This window comes from Lampetra planeri, chromosome 36, assembly GCF_965212315.1.
Source record: "Lampetra planeri chromosome 36, kcLamPlan1.2.h2, whole genome shotgun sequence".
Classification (NCBI taxonomy): Eukaryota; Metazoa; Chordata; class Hyperoartia; order Petromyzontiformes; family Petromyzontidae; genus Lampetra; species Lampetra planeri.
This window is the reverse complement of record NC_136142.1, coordinates 223,536-243,736: the sequence shown is the minus strand read 5'-3', so window position 1 is coordinate 243,736 and position 20,201 is coordinate 223,536. Positions and strand designations below refer to the sequence as shown.

Sequence of the window (20,201 nt, the reverse complement as noted above, 5' to 3'; positions counted from 1 at the left end):
GGCAGAACACCACGTGATTGTTGCACACCGAGTTTGTTGACGCACAGATCCATTCGGCAATTCCCATCATCTCGGCAATCCTTCGACTGACTCTCCTTCTTTGGCTGCCAACTCTGAACAACATCGCACCCCTCCACTCATCCGTCGGGCGCGCCGCTGGAGAAAATTTGCACCATCCGTCTACTGCTGTCCGCAGGCTGCTTGCCCGTCTGTCGTCACGGCACCCACTGGACCAACGCACCACCCCAATGTGAAGAGTGTCTCTCACCGGCAACAACGTACCGGGTCCACATGGATGACCTTGCGACCCACCTGCCTGGGTTTGATCTAGGGTGCCGTGACCGGGCCCTGCTCACCAGTTTCTGAACCGGCCAAAGGGCTTTGTACAGCCGGCCTGCCCAGCTGCGGCTCACGCACTAACCTGAATTGTAGCTGTGTTAACGACAGATGATGATGTGTAATATTCTGAAAGCTGTCCACCAAGCTGAGTGGCTGTCTGAGGATGATAGCGCATTCTGAAAATGATAAAGCCACTGCCTGGCTTTGGTGCAAATGCTAAATAAATGACAATAAATAAATGGGCGTGGAATGATTAGTGCCAAATTGGCATTTCTAGAAGTAACCTTCAGTTTCATATTAACCATCCCATGACCTCATCCACAAGATTAAGCCACTGTGTTCAAGAAAAGCGATTTTCTGCACGAATTAGCATTAAGGCAGTGCTCATCTCCTATTTACAGCCCTGAGCCATTGATGGAAATTCCACATTCCTCTAGTGGTTGCCAGTCTATTTACACAAAATGTGATCGAACCTGCAACATCTGGATTGCAAGTCCAGTGTGCTAACCATTACACCATGGCAGCTCCCGGTTGCGTATAGGGTCCCAGTAATTGGTCTGGTGGTGATCCTAACGTTGGTGTAGGTAATGGGTGACAGTGATTGACTGCATGAGAGGGAAATTGCATCACAACAGTTTGTATACGTGCGTGTTTTTGTTGATTTGTGGGAAACAGAAGTTGAGTCTTGGTGGTTGGTGGGTTATGTTGTCACTGCTCCTCTCTACCAGTAATCACACCACTTTACACGAATTACGTGAGACAATACATTGCTCAAGTGGTGAGCTTTCACAGGCAGTACTTACGATCTTAATTCACAACCTTGACCTGAAGTGACTCCGGAATCCAGCCCAGCAGTCCACAGCACATGTATCACCCCTCTTGCACAGCGCCAGTACCATCACCTTCCGTCTACACGTTCCCATGAAGCGCTTGTGTGCCCTGCACGTGACTTGAGGTAACGATCGCACTCTTACAACTGAGTTGGTGGTCAAACAACAACACAGCCACACACTTAGCTCCTGAGCAGGTGATCTGGACATGGTTGAGAGGATTGCACATTCACTTTTGGTCACATGGCATGCAAGCAAGGCATGTGGATGAGAGTCGTGCCTTCCTGCTGTGCGTGACCAGCGGTGCGCTCGCATTTGCTCGTTAAATTTGTTTGTGTCCATCCTGTGCGCATTCTCCTGTTGTGATGCGGATTTTCATAATTTACACAAAGCATGGGGTTGACTCGGCACGCTTAGTAGTGACCATGACAGCATCTCCTCGAATCGACACGCTGACACGTACATTGCCTGGGGTGTGGCAAGCAGGTGTCATTAACGCACTTACATCTTTCCGTACTTTTATCTCTGAAATCATAGCATATACAGCAGGGATTACACTTGCAGAGAGCAAGTCAAATATGATTTTCAATCTGATGAAAAGTTGAGCAGAGGGCATGGTGACATTTGATGGTGTGGGAGCGACTGCCTTGCAGTCATCAATTCGTGGATGGAAATTGATTCTTAAGATGCTCACGATATGTGCACTCATGCGTTCGTGAAAATATTGATTCAACTATTTATGCAAATGATAGGCTTATGCCACATTTAGGCATTAACTGTACGTGTGGTAAATGTGATGTTGGGCAAATAGGACGAATGATCATCACGAGACTAAAAGAACATCAGAGAAATATTAAATTCTCCCAAATACAACTGTCAGCAGTAGCAGAACACGCGTGCCAACAAGGACACTCAATTGATTTTGATAATGTTGAAGTTCTGTGCAAAACTAGCTACTACTGCCCACGACTAATTAGAGACTCTATCGAAATTTAAAGAAATAAAAATAATTTTAACCGTTCGGATAGCTACTGCCTTAGTGCTGCGTGGAAGCGAATCATCAAATATTACATTATTTAAATGCATGCCTACGAAGGGCAGCATACTTCAATAGGTATTACCGTTGGTACGGCTATATTAATACACACAATAGACAGGAAGGACAAGTTCAAAGGGCTCGCATAATGCACATACATAATGTACGTTGCCTCAGTAACCCCCCCCCCCACATTGTGGAAGAGCGCAGAAGTGTGGTCACCACATCTACGCCTCTAGATAAGGAACGAAACAGTCAGACTTGTCCACAAATCTGGCTGTCGCCTGATGAAGCTGGTTGTAATTACTGGCGAAACGTCGTACTCAGTTTGTAAATGTCGTGGTTTGGCTCTCCAACACACCGGTCGGCAGAGGTGGGACAAAGTCATTGTTATGCAAGTCCAAGTCGAGTCGCAAGTCATCAAATTCATGACTCGAGTCTGACTCGAGTCCAAGTCACATGACTCGAGTCCACATCTCATAGGTGGGACAAAGTCATTGTTATGCAAGTCCAAGTCGAGTCGCAAGTCATCAAATTCATGACTCGAGTCTGACTCGAGTCCAAGTCACATGACTCGAGTCCACACCTCTGCCGGTCGGTGCTGTGCTCGTGACGAATTGGCCACGTTCTGTTTACGTGACAACCCTTACTAGTTGGCTGTGTCGGGTGGTGGCGGCTTTTAACGACACATTTATATATTTGTTGGGTCTTTCGGTAAAGTCACGTAGATAGAAAAAATTATCAAAAGAATAATAATATGTGATTTAACCCAAAAAAACTTCTATTATGCATTTGAAGCCTATTATACACTTCATGTGAGAGACATCGTGAAGTCTTATGCTCTCACACAGAGGAGGTTTGTAAAAGTCCCTTGAAGCAACAAGCGTGTGACTCATATGGACTATATGTGTTCTGCATCTATGTACTTGTGTCTGCTTGTTTGTGTGGACTATCGTGCTGTGTAATATTAATCTCTGGCCTTGTACCTGACTGGTGCTCTCCTGGGTCAACATTAGGGTTGCCACGTGTTCTGCACAGCCAGGCTTTTCCCCATCAACACTGTGCAGTAAACTGTCGTAAAGTTAAACGCGATACCGGTACCAGATCTCTGTACAACTCAACTCTTGACACCCAAATACGGACACTAATTCCTGGACTGTCCGGATCAAACCCAGAGAAGTGGCAAGCTTTCTCCAATTACATGCGATGTCTGCCTACAAGGTTCGGTCCCACCCTGTTACTGGGAAGATGGCCATTGCTTTTATCGTTATGTATTTCACACAGCAAGATATATCATATCTCAGAACATATTATCTCATTAATATTAAGCCATTTAAAACCTGCAGGGATACTACTGAGTGCCATGCAGGCCTAGGCTTAGAGATGGGTGACGAGGGTGGCCTCTAAAAGTACAAAGCTCTGAGGGACATTAAACATTCATGAGTCTAGAGAAAGGTTTGAGTCTTACCTAGTTTTATCGATGCAACATAAAGTGTACATAAAATAGATAACGCTCGAGCCAGATGATGCGTAACAAATGATAAGTGCCTGTTATTACCAGAAGATTACTTTCAATTCACCCAGGTGCCATTTATAATAATACCAGATCTAGTACAGAGAGGACTGCTCTAGGTTTTTAGATTCATCAGAAAAATAAAAAATTAGGCCTAGATAGAAAATTGTGGATGATCAGAATGTTTTGATTGTTTCTGATTGATCAAAACATAACTCCTATCACTTCCTCACTTTTCCCCCAAAATTGCTGTCACCTGGCATTTGCTGACGTCGCGATTGTTACCATGAAGACATGTGATACGGGCACAGTCGCGGGTGGGGATGAGCCAATACACCACTCCGGCACTTCTCAGAACACCAAACACATTTCCAAGGACTTTTCACAACGGTTTCTATCCCAATACCCAATGACGTTTCCGCAGAGGGGATATGGCAGTGAACGTGGGCTGCAGTGTTCTTTTATTTCATAACATATTTGCTATATTTACATTTCAACCACTGTTCATCATGTGGTGGTAACATATTCTTCATTCTTAATGTACCACGTTGTTACATTATTATTACATTATTCGGCTGGCTGGCTGCATTGAGAGGAGAGGTTGGGCATGGTGCATTGGCCCGCTGCTCCCCACACTGGTCCCACGACACCGTGGCATTATCACGAAGGGATGTCCAAGCAGAGGGGATTTTGGAAACTAAATAAACCCTACTACTACACTCATGTCCCCAGGTGCAGTGGCTTATTCCGCAGCACAGACATCACAGATTCGGGTTTGCCGGTACATCTGCCTCTACATGCGTTACTCCAGGGAGGGAATATTAAAGCTGCTTGTTTTCATATGTTAATGTGATATTATTTTATGATCCCGTGGTATGGCCTTATCTGTAATTGTGCTGCTCTGGTACGAATTAAATGCACCATGCATTTATAAAGCTCTATCCAGCAATTAACTATTCATATAGATTGTGTTTAATTGCGAGCTGCTATGGTGTTGTCATCTGCAATGCCGGCTTGTCTCATGTGCTCGGTGACATTTTGCAAAGTGCATGAGCCGTAGCGATGTGGAGCGCTGGAGCTGGAGTCGTGGGGATTCCAGCTCACAGGACGGTCTCTGCATTTCACACCTCTGGTTAAACAAAATAATTCGAGGATTTACGCTCGTCATTTTGGCGCTCCACCCATTCAGTGCACAGCGTTTGCCCACAGCCTTGTACAGTAATGTGTCTATCACACTGATGTGTATAACAACAGAATGATTGGAAACGCAGAAATGTCCAAAAGCCTTCCTTAATGGTACCTCGTCAATTCCCCTTTTATTTTATTTCTGGACACGGTTGCGGAGCTTGGGCGCAAAGGCTTAGAGCATCAGCTGGCCATCGATCGAAGTTGCGTTATAGAAGCGTTCACATGTTTCTTGCATTGAGAAAGGTTATAAATATAGGACTCGCACAGACACGCATGGCACCTTGCACGGTGAATAATGAACACATGGTTACTGGATGTGGAGGCACGCAAACACGCACCCAATATCTCGTAGATTAATAAACAAGCACAGTAACCGCGTCTCGCTCTCTTTGGCCGTGACCTTGCTCAGACAGCAGGGGGTCAGTTACCTTGTGAACTCTACGTGCTCCTGCGCGTTGTGTTCTGCTCCCCCAACTGAATGCGTACGCATGGTTGACGTAACGTGACAACGTCTGTACAAGAGCTGAAACTCTCTTCAGGCACGCCATGCTCCAATGATACCGCTCTTTGTTAACACGATATCTGTTTTCACGGTCACGCAGCATGACCCCAAGTCCTCGCACACACGAAGTTTCACTCCTCCAAGAACTAAGTGCAGAATTAACTGAACAATGCCAGATTCCCACTTTTATAATCTGAAATTACAGGCGAAGTTAACTTCAAATTTCAACTGTTGCCATTGAATAGCTAATCTGAATTCTCTTCCCAGGTTTATAAACACATTCACTGAACCACCTTTCTCGGTGGAAGGGGTTCAGAGACTATTAGAACATTCTGCAGAACTCCCCCCATTATTAATTTCATTCCTGAGCTAACACTTGCGGACTGCTAGGGAATGTATTCAGGTCATGAACGTGCTTAAGGCACCCCACACCACAGTAGCCACTAGGTGGCACGATCTTTCATGCAATTAACCATGTATGCTGCACACCTGTTACACACATATAATGGTAACGGGAAACTGTTTGTAAGATATATGTGCATACACTTAGGGAGATGACGCGTTTAATCTTCAGTGGGGATTAAACATTCCTAGCCAAGTGACTCATCACGTCACCAGATATCTCTAGATGTAGCAATTATTCGGTATGAAAGGTGTAGTTTTTTAGTTCACATCACAGTCTTTTCTCGGGTCCCACTGCTCCCCGCAGCGTCTCATCCTTAAAATATGCTTCTTGTCAATAATGACTTAATCTGATGGAGCCATCCGTGCCAGTTCTTAGTCCACCTAACGGCCCCGCAGTGCATTGCTCCTACCGGCCACAGCAGGGCAGCCTGCGCTGCCGGGAGGGGGACCCGCTCGATTTCCGCCAGCTCTCGCCAATGCGGAGAGGCCACGGGCACTGCTCCCGCCCGACGGGGAGGCGCGGTGGCCGCGTCTGGCTCGCGTGAGCCTCCGGGGCCGCCGTGCCCCGCGGGGCCCTCGTGGCGAGCTGGCGGCGCTCGCCGCAGAGCCGGGAAAAGAGGCTGAGGAGGGAACTTCAAAGTGGAGCGCTGCAGGGGAGAAGCAGAAAGAGAAGCGGGATGACCTGCAATGTGGCACGTAACCATGCGGCATCGCGGGAAGAGCTGAAATTGCCTTGCAAATCCTCTGAAGCGTATTTATTTATGCAGTACGGTGTGCATATTTGAATAGGATATCACGCATAGCTGCCCTGGGAATACAGTTACGTAAAGATTAAACATTATTGAGTGATGCTACATTGGCATTCCTGCAGAAACGAGAAAATACGTATTGATGAATGTGCGAGCTACATTGGGCGAGGGAGCCTATTCGCTTCACGTCTGGGAGCTGATAATTCCGTGTGGGGCTCGCACGCCAGGCTCGGGCTCCTCGTCCACCCCGATCCAAGTTGTAAGAGACTTTACATTGATGGTTGTACTATTAAGTTTGTAAACTATATGTAAGTTATGGTGTCACCGTCAATATCAACAGGTGAAGTAGTGTCAGCACCGTCAATGTTTCCAGTTTGGGTAGATTCGGACTAATACACCAAACTTCCTCTTTCTCAGGAATTGGCACACGCAGGATAAGTGAGCACAGCAGCGTTGGAAATATCACAGGTTTCCTACATCATTGCTGCCTTCCACAGGACCACGGAACTTGTACAGAGTAGGCAAAACATTGCCACTATAACTGTTCTCAGCAATTGGCTCGCATTTGGAAGGTTGCAAGTTCAAATCCTGTTTAGTATTGACACAGCCAATCATCCGTGTGTGATCGATAAAGTAGGTACCACATTGTGGGAACATCAATGGTTGAATGGTTGTCCTATGGATTAACTGAGCCCCACCGTAGGAATGTAAAGGCCCACCACTAGCTTGGGGCTCTAACACCATAAAGCCAGTACATTCGCTTTGTTATCAGATGGGACGTACATAAGCCACGCCCGTGTACGTACGATTCCTACCAGTGCAGCCGCAAGGTCTCGAAGGCCATGCGAGGTGATCACTGTGAGCGGTGGTGCTGCATGGTGCGTCTCTTCGCAGTGTACCTTCAAAAGGAGGTGGAGCGTTTGCGAGTGGAGATCGCCAGGAGTGAGGAGGTCAACCGGTTGCTGCTTGCCGAGCTCGAGGACTGTCGAGGAGTGGTCCCGCCGTGTGAGCAGCACCCCCCGCCGCGAGGGGGGGGCTCCCCCGTGGAGCCTGTGGCGCTCGCGCTGCCCGGCACGCAGCTCGTGGTGCAGCTCACGCAGAAGGAGAATGAACTCGCGCGGGCCAAGGAGGCGCTGCAAGGTAACGCGCGTGGCGAGCGGCGCGCGGAGCGTCTTTGTTGCCGAAATCATATTTCGCTTGAAAGTCGCGTGAGAAAAAAGCCAGGGACAAACGTCTCCAGCAACAAACGTAGAACGGTGCACCTTTTTGAATAGGAGACGAAGGTGGCTGCCTTGGCATAATGGCTAGGGCACTGGATGGGCTTGCAATCCAGAGGTCACCGATTCGATAAGTTTTACTCGCTGCCTCTCTCTAGCCAGCAGGATAATTGGATACACTGGTTATGTTGATCGGCAAGTCACGTCTGGTCAACAAAGAGACCAAATACCCAACAGTGGCGTGAGCAAGTAATTGCAGAGCTGCATTGTTGCCTATTATCATTCTTCTTAAGAAAACATTTCCGCACGTCCTAATATTCAACTTGAATTGATTACCGATTGCTGACTTTCGAAATCATCAATCTTCAGAAAATTATTGCTGGTTGACCGATTATGGTTCAACATCCAGAATTCTCCTGGGGCATGCACGGACATCGAAATGGGTGCATTGACTTACAGGGGCACGTGGCAAACGGAAGGTTACATAAAGACTTGCAGAGGTCAATGAAAACCTGCAGAGCTTGCATTGGACATGGCATAAAAAATTATTCAGACCTAGAGAATAATTCCACAGCCTCCTGTCCCCTAACAGGTCAACAACAGTCCGTAATTTCCTACTCCAGTGAACATTGAGGCATTGGTGTTCATCGATTATTTACAGCCCTGAGCCAGTGGTGGAAATTCCACATTTCATGGCGGGGGCGAGTCTTTTTTATAGAACAACCACTGTTGACTTCGCCACAAAGTGGTTCTCACTTTTTTGGCCCTGGAGGCATGATGGCCTGAAGCAACCCCCAATCAGGATTTTAATTCTCGTCATGGTGCGATTGTGAGCTGTTTGCTGTCCCGCTGAGCCACATTTTAAAACAACAGGCGTTGTATTAAAACTTGAAAACATGACAACATTGTACACTTTAACTTTGTGTCTTTTTGAATGTTCACATTCCATATTGATACAATGAAGATTGTGTACTTTTAATTTACCACATTCTATGCCCTGTGGTTATATGACTACATTAATAGCCCCAATTCACATGATTAATTCCAGAAATGGTGATTAGACTCATCATAGCAATTAAAAGAGTGGATTTCAAACAATGTCAGTGGTTGCCAGTCATGACGGGTGGCACCACTGGGGTGGGGCACCCGTTCCCTACCTCGCAGCGCCGGATAGAGTCGAGAGCAGAGCAGTCGGGACGATTCGAGACTCCGGTCACTCGCTCCGCGGCAGTCCGTCTCCTGCTCATCGCTCTGTTTACTGTTCCCGTGAATTTTACTCCAATCAGTAGGCACACTAGGTTGTCTCGGCCATAATTAAACATATTATTTGGTGATGCTGCTGCATTGGCAGTGTTGCACAAGGACACATTGCAAATGCTCAACACAGTCGTCAATGACGCTGTGATTTATAATCGGCGACGTTTTGAAGCAATTTCCTTTCTGACAATGGCAAGAAGGGCCTTTGCCTGAAACGTCGCCTATTATATATTTATCCTTCTTAGGCCGCAGTGGTATTGGTGACCGTTGAGTTTTTGCCTCGGCCATGGCCGCCGCTGCTCCTGTTTGTGCAGCCATGAAGGCCGACCGGCGGAGGCTGCGTGAGGAGAAGGGCGACTTGGTGAGCCAGATGAAGCAGCTGTACAGCACTCTGGACGAGAAGGAGGACCAACTGCGCACTTTCATCCGCAACTATGAGCTACACCGCAAGGTTTGCGCGGCCTCTTTCATGTCTGATCAAGACCCAGTTTAGTACCCAATTTTCCATTGTACATCCAATATATGTACAAAATACTTTTCTTTTCATGTGGAGGAACAGACATGGGAAGGAGGCGTATCGGCTGACTCTTGATTTATTGTGGCAGGAGAATGAGGAAGCCACTCGGGCCTTGGTTGTGGAGCGGGAGAGCTCGGATCGTGAGAAGTGGGAGATCTTGAGGCGCGTCCGGGAGGCCACGGACCGCTCGCTCGCGCTGCGCACGCAACTCGACGCGCGGGACAACCGCATCAAAGAGCTCGAAGCGGAGCTCACGATGGTACCGCTCGCACACAAGGATCCCCCGTGTAGCCTTGCCAGACTGTTGGGGCAAGTGCTGTTAGTGAGCACCGATGAAGGCCGGTACGGCATATGGGGTGGTAAGTAGCCGGCACCATGTCCAGCTAGCTTTGTCTCCCAAGTGGCAATATTTACATACCTCACAAGGTACTAATTTGAGGCTGAGTCGACCTAGAGGAGGCCCAGCACGGGTTAATATAATTGTCACTGGCATTGGCCGTGAGCGGAAATCTAACTCTGGTCGCCAGGCTCGTAAAGCAGCGCGCTCACCGCTACACTACCGCTCCCCACGCGCACGTAGGCATGCACTCTGATACACAGACATACCTTAGTCCATCATTCAACTCTAAAACAGGCCAAGACGATGAGAATGTAAAACACCTCTGTAGGTGGCTCAGGAGAATTGCTGTTACCGGGTGGACATAATTACCAACCTGCTCTTGTGGGTCTTTCAGGACATTATATTCAGATTCGGGGCTCTCCTGCATGCTGCCCAGTATCCAAATATGCCACTGAAATCCAAGATGGTGCCCGATGTTGATGGTAAAGTTAAAGTTTATCACTAAATTGCTCTTTGAATACTGACATTACAGAGTCAAGCCACATGGTGCATGCAGCTAAACAATCTTATTATGACTCTGAAGAGCCTCAAGTAATATTAAGCGTTGTAAGCCATCTTGTAAGAGTGATAAGAAGTGAGCTAGAGCTGCACATTTAATACGCTCCATTGTATAATAATTTTTTCAGTGACAGAATCAGTGGAATTGTTTCTTGTGTGTCTATTATTGTTTGTATATAAGTTGTGAATGTTTTTCGCCATGGTGACACACGATTGATTTAGACTGTAATTGTTGCGTTCTTTGACAGCAAGACACTGCTGAACCTTTGAAATGCCACTTGAACACCCCTGGAATGAGTGATGACAATAAGGATGTCCACACATCATTCTTGACAAATATAGCACAGATCTGGGCCATCGATGCCCTTCCTGTTAAGCTTTGTTTTGCAAGTGGTGAAAGCCTACCCATCATGCTTGCCGTCATAAATCATGCTGTTTAAGATCCAACCAGTCTGATGAGATAAAGGCCAGTAAATGCCAGGCATTTAACATTTAAAAGTGCATCTTCTGTGAATAATAAAATGACAAATTCTCTACATTTGATGCTGACAAGAGTGAGCAAGCCATGGCCACAGGGCTACTGTACTTATCTTTTGTGTAGATATTCTGTAGGAGGCCTGATTTAAATAAAAGGGAAATAAAATTTTATATGCCGGGTAAAAGTGAGATATAAGTATTAAAGTCACGCTAGGGAGTTGAAACACGAACCATCAAGAACATTTGAAAACCTGACTCAGTCCGGAGCATTTGTAGAGGACACCGGATACATCGAACATGTTGAGGATTCTAGAGCTCTCCTGCCCAAGCTATCTGACCATCACTCTCTGTATGTGACTTGGGCTTCAAGAAACTTGTCACCACGTCGTCACCACGCATGCATCTTCGATCATCGCTGCCCGGTTCACGTGAAGTTTACATTGGTTTATTTCACGATACCTTCATATTACATGCTGCTGCTGTATGTGTGTGTATTAAATACTCCTGCTGTACGTGTGTGTGTGTTACCAGTTTCTTCACAACGGAAGCAGAGCCTCCGCTACCAATGTAAGCTGTGATTTAACACACACACGAAAGCAAAACAAAGACATAAATTAACATGCACCAGTAGTATGTGTGCTACAAGTCAGAATCACACCAAGACTATTTATTTGGTACCACGTTTCATTCCTGTACCTTGCCCCACTCCTGCAGTATGAAAAGGCATTGAATTCCTGCTTCAGTGAGGATTGAGTTTGTGCTCATCTACTTACAGCCTTGAGCCAGTTGTGGAAATTCTCCGTTAGGCATACGAATGTGGAGTTCCCAGCACTGGCTCAGGGCTGGGAATAGCAGAGGAGCACTGTTTCAACGCTCGTGTGAGCAGTGCACCGTGGTGGGAGTCCGAGGAGTGCGTTGTGGTTTCTGTGTGCTTTGATGGTGCGTACTCGGTTCAAATGGCTACTTGTTTGTGTGCTTCCTCAACCCTAACCGGCTAGATTCAAACAACTCACTCCAAGATGAAGAGTATTACATCGTGTGGCCTTATTGAAAAGTATATTTTAAAATATTCTGTGATGCAGGGTGGTTGACTGAATGATTTGAACATGGATTACGAATAAGGAAAGATGTGGCAAGATGAGATTAGTTGTGGATGCGTTGCCCTCTAGCGTGGAGAACATCAATACCTGTACCTATATCCCATAGCTGTCCTGCCCACCACGTAAAAAATTTGAAGTATTTTTAGATATCCCTTCAGAGATGGTTCTTGTTTATAAACATCTGGTAGTTCACTCGCATTGGTTCAAGCAAGCCTGGCTGCTGCTGAGATATTGAACCAATGGACTCCCTGAAGGCCGTGTGGCTGATGCGATGTGTAAAAAGTGCTTTTTTTACATGGAGCAACAAATATGAGAAGAAGGCGAGTTGTGTCCTTATCTACTTCTATCCACAATGACGCAATTGATTGTTGTGTTGCGTATCATCTAGTGTTGAGAATAATATAAGTGCGCTATAAAAGCCACTTGCTGTGCCACGGTATGCAATACCGTACCTTGGCGGTGGTGGCTATGCGTGTGGCCTGTAGTCCAGCGCTGGAGGCAGCAGCAAGGCTTGGTGGATCACTGCAGAAATGTTTTGAAATGTCCTTTCCGCGAGCTCGTCAGATGAATGCGGTACAGAAAAAGTCTCCACCTGTTCTGTCTGTATGGGATGCAGTGTTTCTTCCTTACACACGTGGGTTTACTCCTGGGGCTCCAGTTTCCTCCCACATTTAAACACTCATTAATTGGCCGAAAACATCTTAATATATTGAGGATCACAGAGCTTGGGCAATTGTTGGCACCGGCTCACTGCGTGGCTGCTTTTCTGCTTACCTGCCATTCCTCTTGTCTCGGAGTCGTTCTCTCTCTTTGAGAGTGAGTGAATGCTGTGCACGTTATAAGTTGAAATTATTATAACGAGTGAAGTCTATTTCGTGTCTCAGCAATTCCAGAAATCTACGCATGTACGGCGGCATGCTCTGCCTGAGAGCATCTGGTCCATGCAGGAATTGGGGGGGTACACAGCTTATCATACGACAAGAGGGGAAGTGTAGACCGTGCATATTTAACACAGCGTGCCCAGCACAAACACCAGAAGCACGGTTGGTTACGTACTGTGCAAAAGAAGTCCAACATACATACAATGCAGGGCCATCGTGAAAATGCAGACAAGTGGGGGCATTTACACAGCTGCTGATTAATTAATCAGCGTGAACGTTGGCCTCACAAGATCATTAGTTAAGTAAGCAATACAATATAAGCTGGCTCCATTCATTCATCACAGCAGCAATACACAGTTTAATCTACATTTAATAATTTTTATTATTTGGTTCTTTCGGTTAAGTCACGTCTAAAGATAAAATAATAAATTAAATTAAATAATAGAATACGACGTTTCGATTGCAACACAAGCAATCATCATCAGGTAGATTTAATAATTTTTCATAATCTCTGCTTTAATAAAATTTGTATTGTTAGATAAATAGTAGACTGTGTTTGTAGCAAATGTATTTTTTGTGTATATATACTGAGGGTTACAGGGGGAAAAAAGGAACTCAAAGCAATTTGTGGTGTTAAATAATTATTCATGTGCGGCGCTGAATAGGCATGCTTGAGTTTATTATTTAATAATTTTTTGTGTTTTAGTGCAAGCATTCTACGTGTTTGGTTGCTGACAAGTTGTCGACAAATCCTCGCCAGACTTAATACATTGCATGCTTCGCTGTTTACGTGATGGCCATGCTGAACTCAGTGAAATTCCTTTGGTTTGAGTGAACGTAACAATTTTGTGCTTGTCACCTTTTCTGCTTGGAGCTGACATTTCTACGCGTAAAACAAAATGAGTTTTAGCCCCAACTTAGCGGTGCCTGACCCATGATTTACACCAGAGAGGGAGCACCCCGACTGCTCAGATTCTGGAGCCGTGCCCGTGGGCCCTTGGTTACAACGGCTACAGTTCGTGCCCTGTGCTTTCGCTGTTCCTGGAGGGATTCATTTCCTTAGTGTTGTCAACAATGACTGCACGAAAATATCCCACTATATTAAGTTTAGTTTGGTATATTTCAGTAATAAGGATGACAAACTCTCTATGGTTGATTCGAAATTATTTCCGACTCCAGTGAGCGTTGAGATAGTCGTGCTCATCTCCTGTTTACAGCCCTGGTGGAAATTCCACATTCCCATAACGGTGGCGAGTACAGTATATCTCCAGTGCTTACATTCTTGACTTTCCCACGAAGTGGTACAAAGCGATGGTGGGCCAAGTCATCCCCCAGCCAGGATGTGAACTCTGCTGTCTTCACATCGCGAGCTGTTCGCTCGACCAGACAGCAGCCACACCATGGACCGCAGCAAATGTGTCCCCTGGCGTACGAACAGTTCTTCTAAAAAAACATTTTGAACCAATTTAAACTGGCAACTGAACCTTTATTTTTTGTTGTTTTAGAGCAGATTTGTTTATATTTAGGTTTGGTTTTGGGTTGGTTTGTAAAAACTAGCGGTTGACTCTGGTTTGTCAGCAAGCAAGTCACGTGGCGGTCGCCGTCGTCCCTCCAGGCCAGGCAGTCCCTGGTGGCCGCGAGCAGGGACTCGTCCAAGCGGCAGTCCCTCGTGACGTCGTCCGACTCGGGGGACTCCCCGGAGTGGCCCCTGCCACACGAGACGGTCACGGCAGCGATCCGTAAGAGCCTGCAGAACAGTACGCAGCACGTGGCCGCGGCGGCCCAGCCGGGACACTACCCCCAGCACCCGGCGACCACCACGCAGGGCGCCGCCTCCACCATGGACCGGAAAGGTGGGTGCCCTAGCGTTCACAGCTGATGATCACGATAACATATTTTTTTATGTAGCGTACATCGTTTGTGCGACATGGCTACGGTATCTCAAACCGCCCGGAGAATTTTTGCACGGAGCCGCGGGAAACGGCAAACGAGCGGGAAGGCAGCCACAACCAGCACTACCAATAATTTTCCCAGCTTTGTGGTGCCATATTGAGGTGTTTGGCCAACTCCATTAATGAGGGTTCATACGTGTTGGAGGAAACCAGAGTACCTGGAGGAAACCCACAATATGTAGAGCTGGGGCACCGGTTCTGGCTGCCTTCCCATTTGCTCTGGTCTTCCATGCCTCTGTGCAAAAAGATGCACGTGTTACAAATTATTCAGCATTTTGTGGTGCAAAGCTGCATGAACAAAAAGTGCCTGCCTTTGTCGGACCTTCCTGAACAAGGGTCTTCAGACTCTGCAAGCCTTTCCTGGGTAAACAAGTGTAATATTCACAATAAATTAATGTGTTCTTAACTACACGATGTGGAGCCACGTGTGCTGTACTGACGTGTTGTGCAGGTGCTGTGTACTCTGCTGACGTGCTGTGTTGCTGCTTTGCTGCTGCTCTGCTGTGTACGGTGCTGACGTCCTGTGTACGGTGCTGTGTACTGTACTGTGCTGACGTGCTGTGTTGCTGCTTTGCTGCTGCTGTGCTGACGTCCTGTGTACGGTGCTGTGTACTGTGCTGTGCTGGTGCTGTGTACTGTGCTGTGTACTGTGCTGGTGCTGTGCTGTGTGTTGGTGCTGTATACTGTTCTGTGTACTGTGCTGGTGCTGTGCTGTGTGTTGGTGCTGTGTAGTGTGCTGTGTACTGTGCTGTGTACTGTGCTGACGTACCGGTATCGCACTTCTCACTGCCCAGGCGTGGTCAGCGTGGGGCATTCGCGCCGTTCGTCGCTTGTGTCGGAGATTACGACGTCGTCAGACGGCGTGCGCCCGGTGACGGCCAGCGACCACAGCTCCCCGGCGCGCCTCCCGCACTCGCTGGCGAATGTAAGCGTGCGCAACGCGCCCCCCGCCGCCCTTGAGGCACGGCCGCTCTCTTAGACTCGGGGTTTCTTTTGCTAAACCAGCTGAAAACTTGACCAGGAGGAGTCTCACTTGGAAGAGTGTTGTGGGTCTCCAATGTGACGAACGCAATGACGTAAATCAAAGTAGAATAACGAGGAAAATAGAAATCGGAGCAAAAAAAACGCATTCCAGAAATAAATAAATAAAACTGCACAAGCATATATCAATATTAAATTAAATACATTTCCTGTAATAAAAGCTAACTCGTACAACTTACTTTTAAAGTACACCGCATTTGCATGCATGGTCTTAAACCGTGACTCTTTTTGCCAAGAAACATGGACCCATGATGAATGGCGTAGTGCAGCCACATAGTTGATGTAGCTAACTCGTTATCAGCCACAGAGCTTTGGCTGGTCACTCCAGCTGGGTGTGGTGGCTCCTGCTTGTGATCCAGCACTCTTGACAGGATGATGGTTGATGTCCCATGCACATTTGTAAACCTCCAACACCTGCTGAGCCGAGAGGTAGCTTAGCAAGGAGGTTGTGTGAGCACACGTTCAAAATGCTCTTACATGGAGTTGACCAAGCAACCCAATGCAGGTACCCCCTGAAATTGTTTCTTGAGACTCGGTTTGGCTCTCATTGGATGAATAAATCACATTATTATTGTAAATGTATTATTTGTATTCATGCTGTGCACTAATGCAGCACAGCTTACAAGTCCCACACAAGCTTCCCATCGTAAGCACATTTCAAAACTTCCATTAGTGCCAAACATAGCATACTTTCTTTCAGTACCATATTACAAATGCTGCCAATACTCTGAAAATGTTTATTGTTAGATACCGTCACCATGGACACCGTCACGCCTGGGTATGTTGCCGTGTTGCACGTGCTTGGCTCCCTGGACACGAGTTCCCACGCTGCACGAGACCCCCCCCCCACCACCCCTCCAGTGATGCGCTTCTTCTGGATCTTTGTTGGTGTCCTCAGCGTCTTCCTGTCACCTCACGTTAGCAGTTCCCACAAGTCCACGCACAGGTGTGCAGAGAAGGCTTTGGCATGAATACTTAGCGCCCGATCTCCCCACTTCCTGTCCCATATCTCTTTACCCATAGTGCATCACTGAATTTTTGCACTCATGAGGAGTGGGAGCCTTGGGGCTTAATGAAGCCATGCCCAATATAAAACAATATATAGATTACAGAGGACAAATTGGGTAGGATATTATGACAGAATAGAGCCGGGAGCATATATGAAGCAAAATCTGTATATACTTTCTCCTTTGTCCCCCTTTTGTATACTGTTAAAGTAAAATTGCTTTCTCTCGGCTGCTCTAATTAGTTGTTTATGTCTGCAGCCATTTTAGAAATAAATAAATAAATACTCTGATGTTGGCGAAACGCTGTTTGAAGTGTTGTAAATGCAACGCAGAGCTCATGATAAGGGACACCCTCGACCAATGCTTTACTTGTCTGGGTTTCACACACGACTTCGAGACATGTCTCCTTGGTTGCAACAAGCTGCTCCCTCTTGAAAGATGAGAGTGGAGGCACCGCTTCACCAACTTGTGGGGCTGCGTTCTACTCACTGAGTCTTTGAGTCGAGTCTCAGGTTATACCGTCACAGCGGGGGTCCCAGGTAGCGATCGCAGTGCATCATGGGAGCGTGCCCGGGGTTAGATGGCGATTCCCGCCGGTGATGCTCACTGGCGGGAATCGCCGTCTTGTAGCGATCGAACACTCGGTCGCCATGGCAACACACGCGTCATTGTAGTCGCGCGCTGGGATCCCGAACACAGCAGCCTCGATCAGAGGGTGACGATTGGCAGTCAGGCTACCGACAGCTTGCCATGGTAAACGAGCCCTTCAAACGTGCAGGGGGCTCTTTCCCTGGGGGATGCAGCCCCGGACTTGATGTTGGAAACCAACGCCAGTGCGTGGGGCTGGGACGCCCACTTGCACAGAATTCCGGTGCGGGGCAAATGGCCGCCTCGCACGAAGGGGAAGATCAACTTTCTACAGCTCTGAGCCATTTACCTCGCCATGCGGCACTTTAATGAGCAGACCTATCGGAAATCCTTCCTGACCCGGTGCAGCAACACATTATCTGCCAGGGGTCCCCATGGTTCCACTACTGCACTGATGGAGGCAGAAGAACTACTGTACTGGGCCGTATCATGACAGACGTTTCCGCAGGCTGTGATGGAGAACGTCGTATTGGACGCACTAAGCCGAGGACGACTTGACCCGGGAGAGTGGACTCTCAACTCCGGGGTATTTGAACAGCTGCAATGCAAGGTTATACCGCTGGACGTTCACCTCTGCACATCCTCGCCAGTGTCCGGTGTCCGTCACTCTGGTATCCGTCACTCTGTGGATCTGCGGTTCGTGCTCTAACAAGACCGCCATTCGAGCCAATGGCCAGGATTTCTGATCTTTCTGGTTTCCATTATGTCAGTCAGGAGGATCGGGGGGAGCTTCAGGTGTTGTTGGCTCATCCGCTATTCCATGGACTTTCTTCCTTGCCGATAGTGTTGAGGATTTCTCCCCAATTCTTGCCGAACGTCACGTTCACCTTTTGTTTGCAGCAGGAACTGCACCTGCCCACCTAAATGCCACTGCCGTTTGCCTCTGGCAAGCAAATGGAATTGCATTCACTGGATGCAGTTCGACTGTGAAGCTCTACCTTTAGAGAACTGCCGATTGGCAAAAGTCACCCTCCCACAAAGACTCTGCACACGTTCCCGTGACCCTGCAGATGCTGCAACTGTGAGATTTAAAGAAGATGCCGTGGACACCGATAATGATGGACAAAAAAAACTTTTCCCAAGGTACTGAAACCTAATTTCTAGCACTCTGATACTTCTGTGTGTTCGTATACACACGCTTATGTGGAACCCATAAAATAATCTAGTTCTATATATAAAACAATACAAGGTAGAAAAATAATACATAGGCATGGATTGTGTAAAACTTTCCAGCACGTGATGGTTTTCAATAGTATTTAAGTAGCAATAACGATCTTGTGTTCCACACCGCACAGCAATATGTCGAATGGTGCCTGATGCTATGAGATGACATCACATATTGGGGGAGGAGGCGAGTACATGCCATGTGACATCTTCTTACAATGCGACGCGTGATGATGGCTTAGCGTTTGCCAGGAAATAGAAATCCCTCGAGCTCTGCTTTCTCGTTGCCAAGTCTTGGGCAACGGTTTGATCCATTTGGCAGCTATTCTCTAGATGAAGTGCCTAACAATACACCCCAACTTAAAAGTTTCAATTTTATTGGATCCTCTTTACTACAGTTACCATTACTCCACCATTACAGACAGATTAACAGGGCAAATATATTAATGCTTTCAACTCTAAGTGGAAAGGGTTCAAAAGATGGCCCATAAGTTACATTTATGGAAATTTCCACGTAAATTTAAGGCCATTTAGAAGTAGCAGTGTGAGATTACAAAGCGCAATCACCCAACTTTGGGTGGAGAATGGCTCATCACTTGTCTGATAAGCGTCAAAGGATGCCAGGCAGCTTGGGTGGCTGCTTTGTATGGCACCCACCTGATCTAGAACAGATGCATCGCTGATCGCCTTGTCTCACCGCAACTTGTCGGTGGTTGCCGAGTGTGGTGATCGTCGTGGATTTTGATGCTGAACTAAAACGGAGTTTTTTATGCGAGCCATTGACACGAGTCTTGCCAGAAAAAGGGAAGCATTAACTCAAGATGCAGTTTAAGGATGCAGCGTTGGTGAGCCCAGCTCTGGGAACGTTTAAACAGTGGCGGGCCGTGTATGTTACACCTCGGCCTTCAGTGCTCTCCTCCCGCAATTAAACCGCCTTCGAATAACCTCACCATGTCACTTGGGCTATAGACTGTTGTCATTGGACGTAACCACCCCATATTCACAGTGACAGTAACCTTGATCGAGTGGAATAAAGTGATTTAACACGAGGCTCAACACCTATGAGAGTTACAATACACTATTTGCAGAGACATGAATACATCGTGACTGAAACCATCAACGATATACCACTATTACGCAGTATGACAGGAAGCTGCATCACAAATAGTTCAGTTAGCTAACTGGCCCTCCGATCACGCCACGCGAACAAGGCTAACGTAGGCAGGCTAGGCCAGCTAGAAGGCTCCCGCGTGTCGAAGAATACACCGAACATGGCAAACTCGAAATCTGATTGGTTAAAGAATGTGACAATCAACAACATCGTCCCCATTTGCTTCAACAGCAAAGGGGATTCACTCGACATTCTGAAGGCCTCAGGGAAGATTTTTCACCCGGAGAGGCGGAGACAGCACAGGTGGAAAATCTGATTGGATAATAAAAGCTCTAATTTATATGAGCTGCACTGGAAGCAGCGCAACTG

General features: G+C 47.1%; 1 protein-coding gene across 4 annotated transcripts in view; it reads left to right on the top strand.

Annotated features, from left to right (window-relative positions):
• KAZN (kazrin, periplakin interacting protein) overlaps positions 1-20,201 on the top strand; it is an 81,706-nt gene that overhangs the window by 37,196 nt on the left and 24,309 nt on the right. For all 4 annotated transcript variants that reach the window (XM_078611286.1, XM_078611285.1, XM_078611287.1 and 1 more), the window contains exons 2-7: positions 7,457-7,702; positions 9,351-9,487; positions 9,642-9,812; positions 11,460-11,495; positions 14,525-14,762; positions 15,656-15,786. In XM_078611286.1, the coding sequence (XP_078467412.1) occupies positions 7,457-7,702; positions 9,351-9,487; positions 9,642-9,812; positions 11,460-11,495; positions 14,525-14,762; positions 15,656-15,786 (959 nt within the window). The remainder of the gene's footprint in view (positions 1-7,456; positions 7,703-9,350; positions 9,488-9,641; positions 9,813-11,459; positions 11,496-14,524; positions 14,763-15,655; positions 15,787-20,201) is intronic.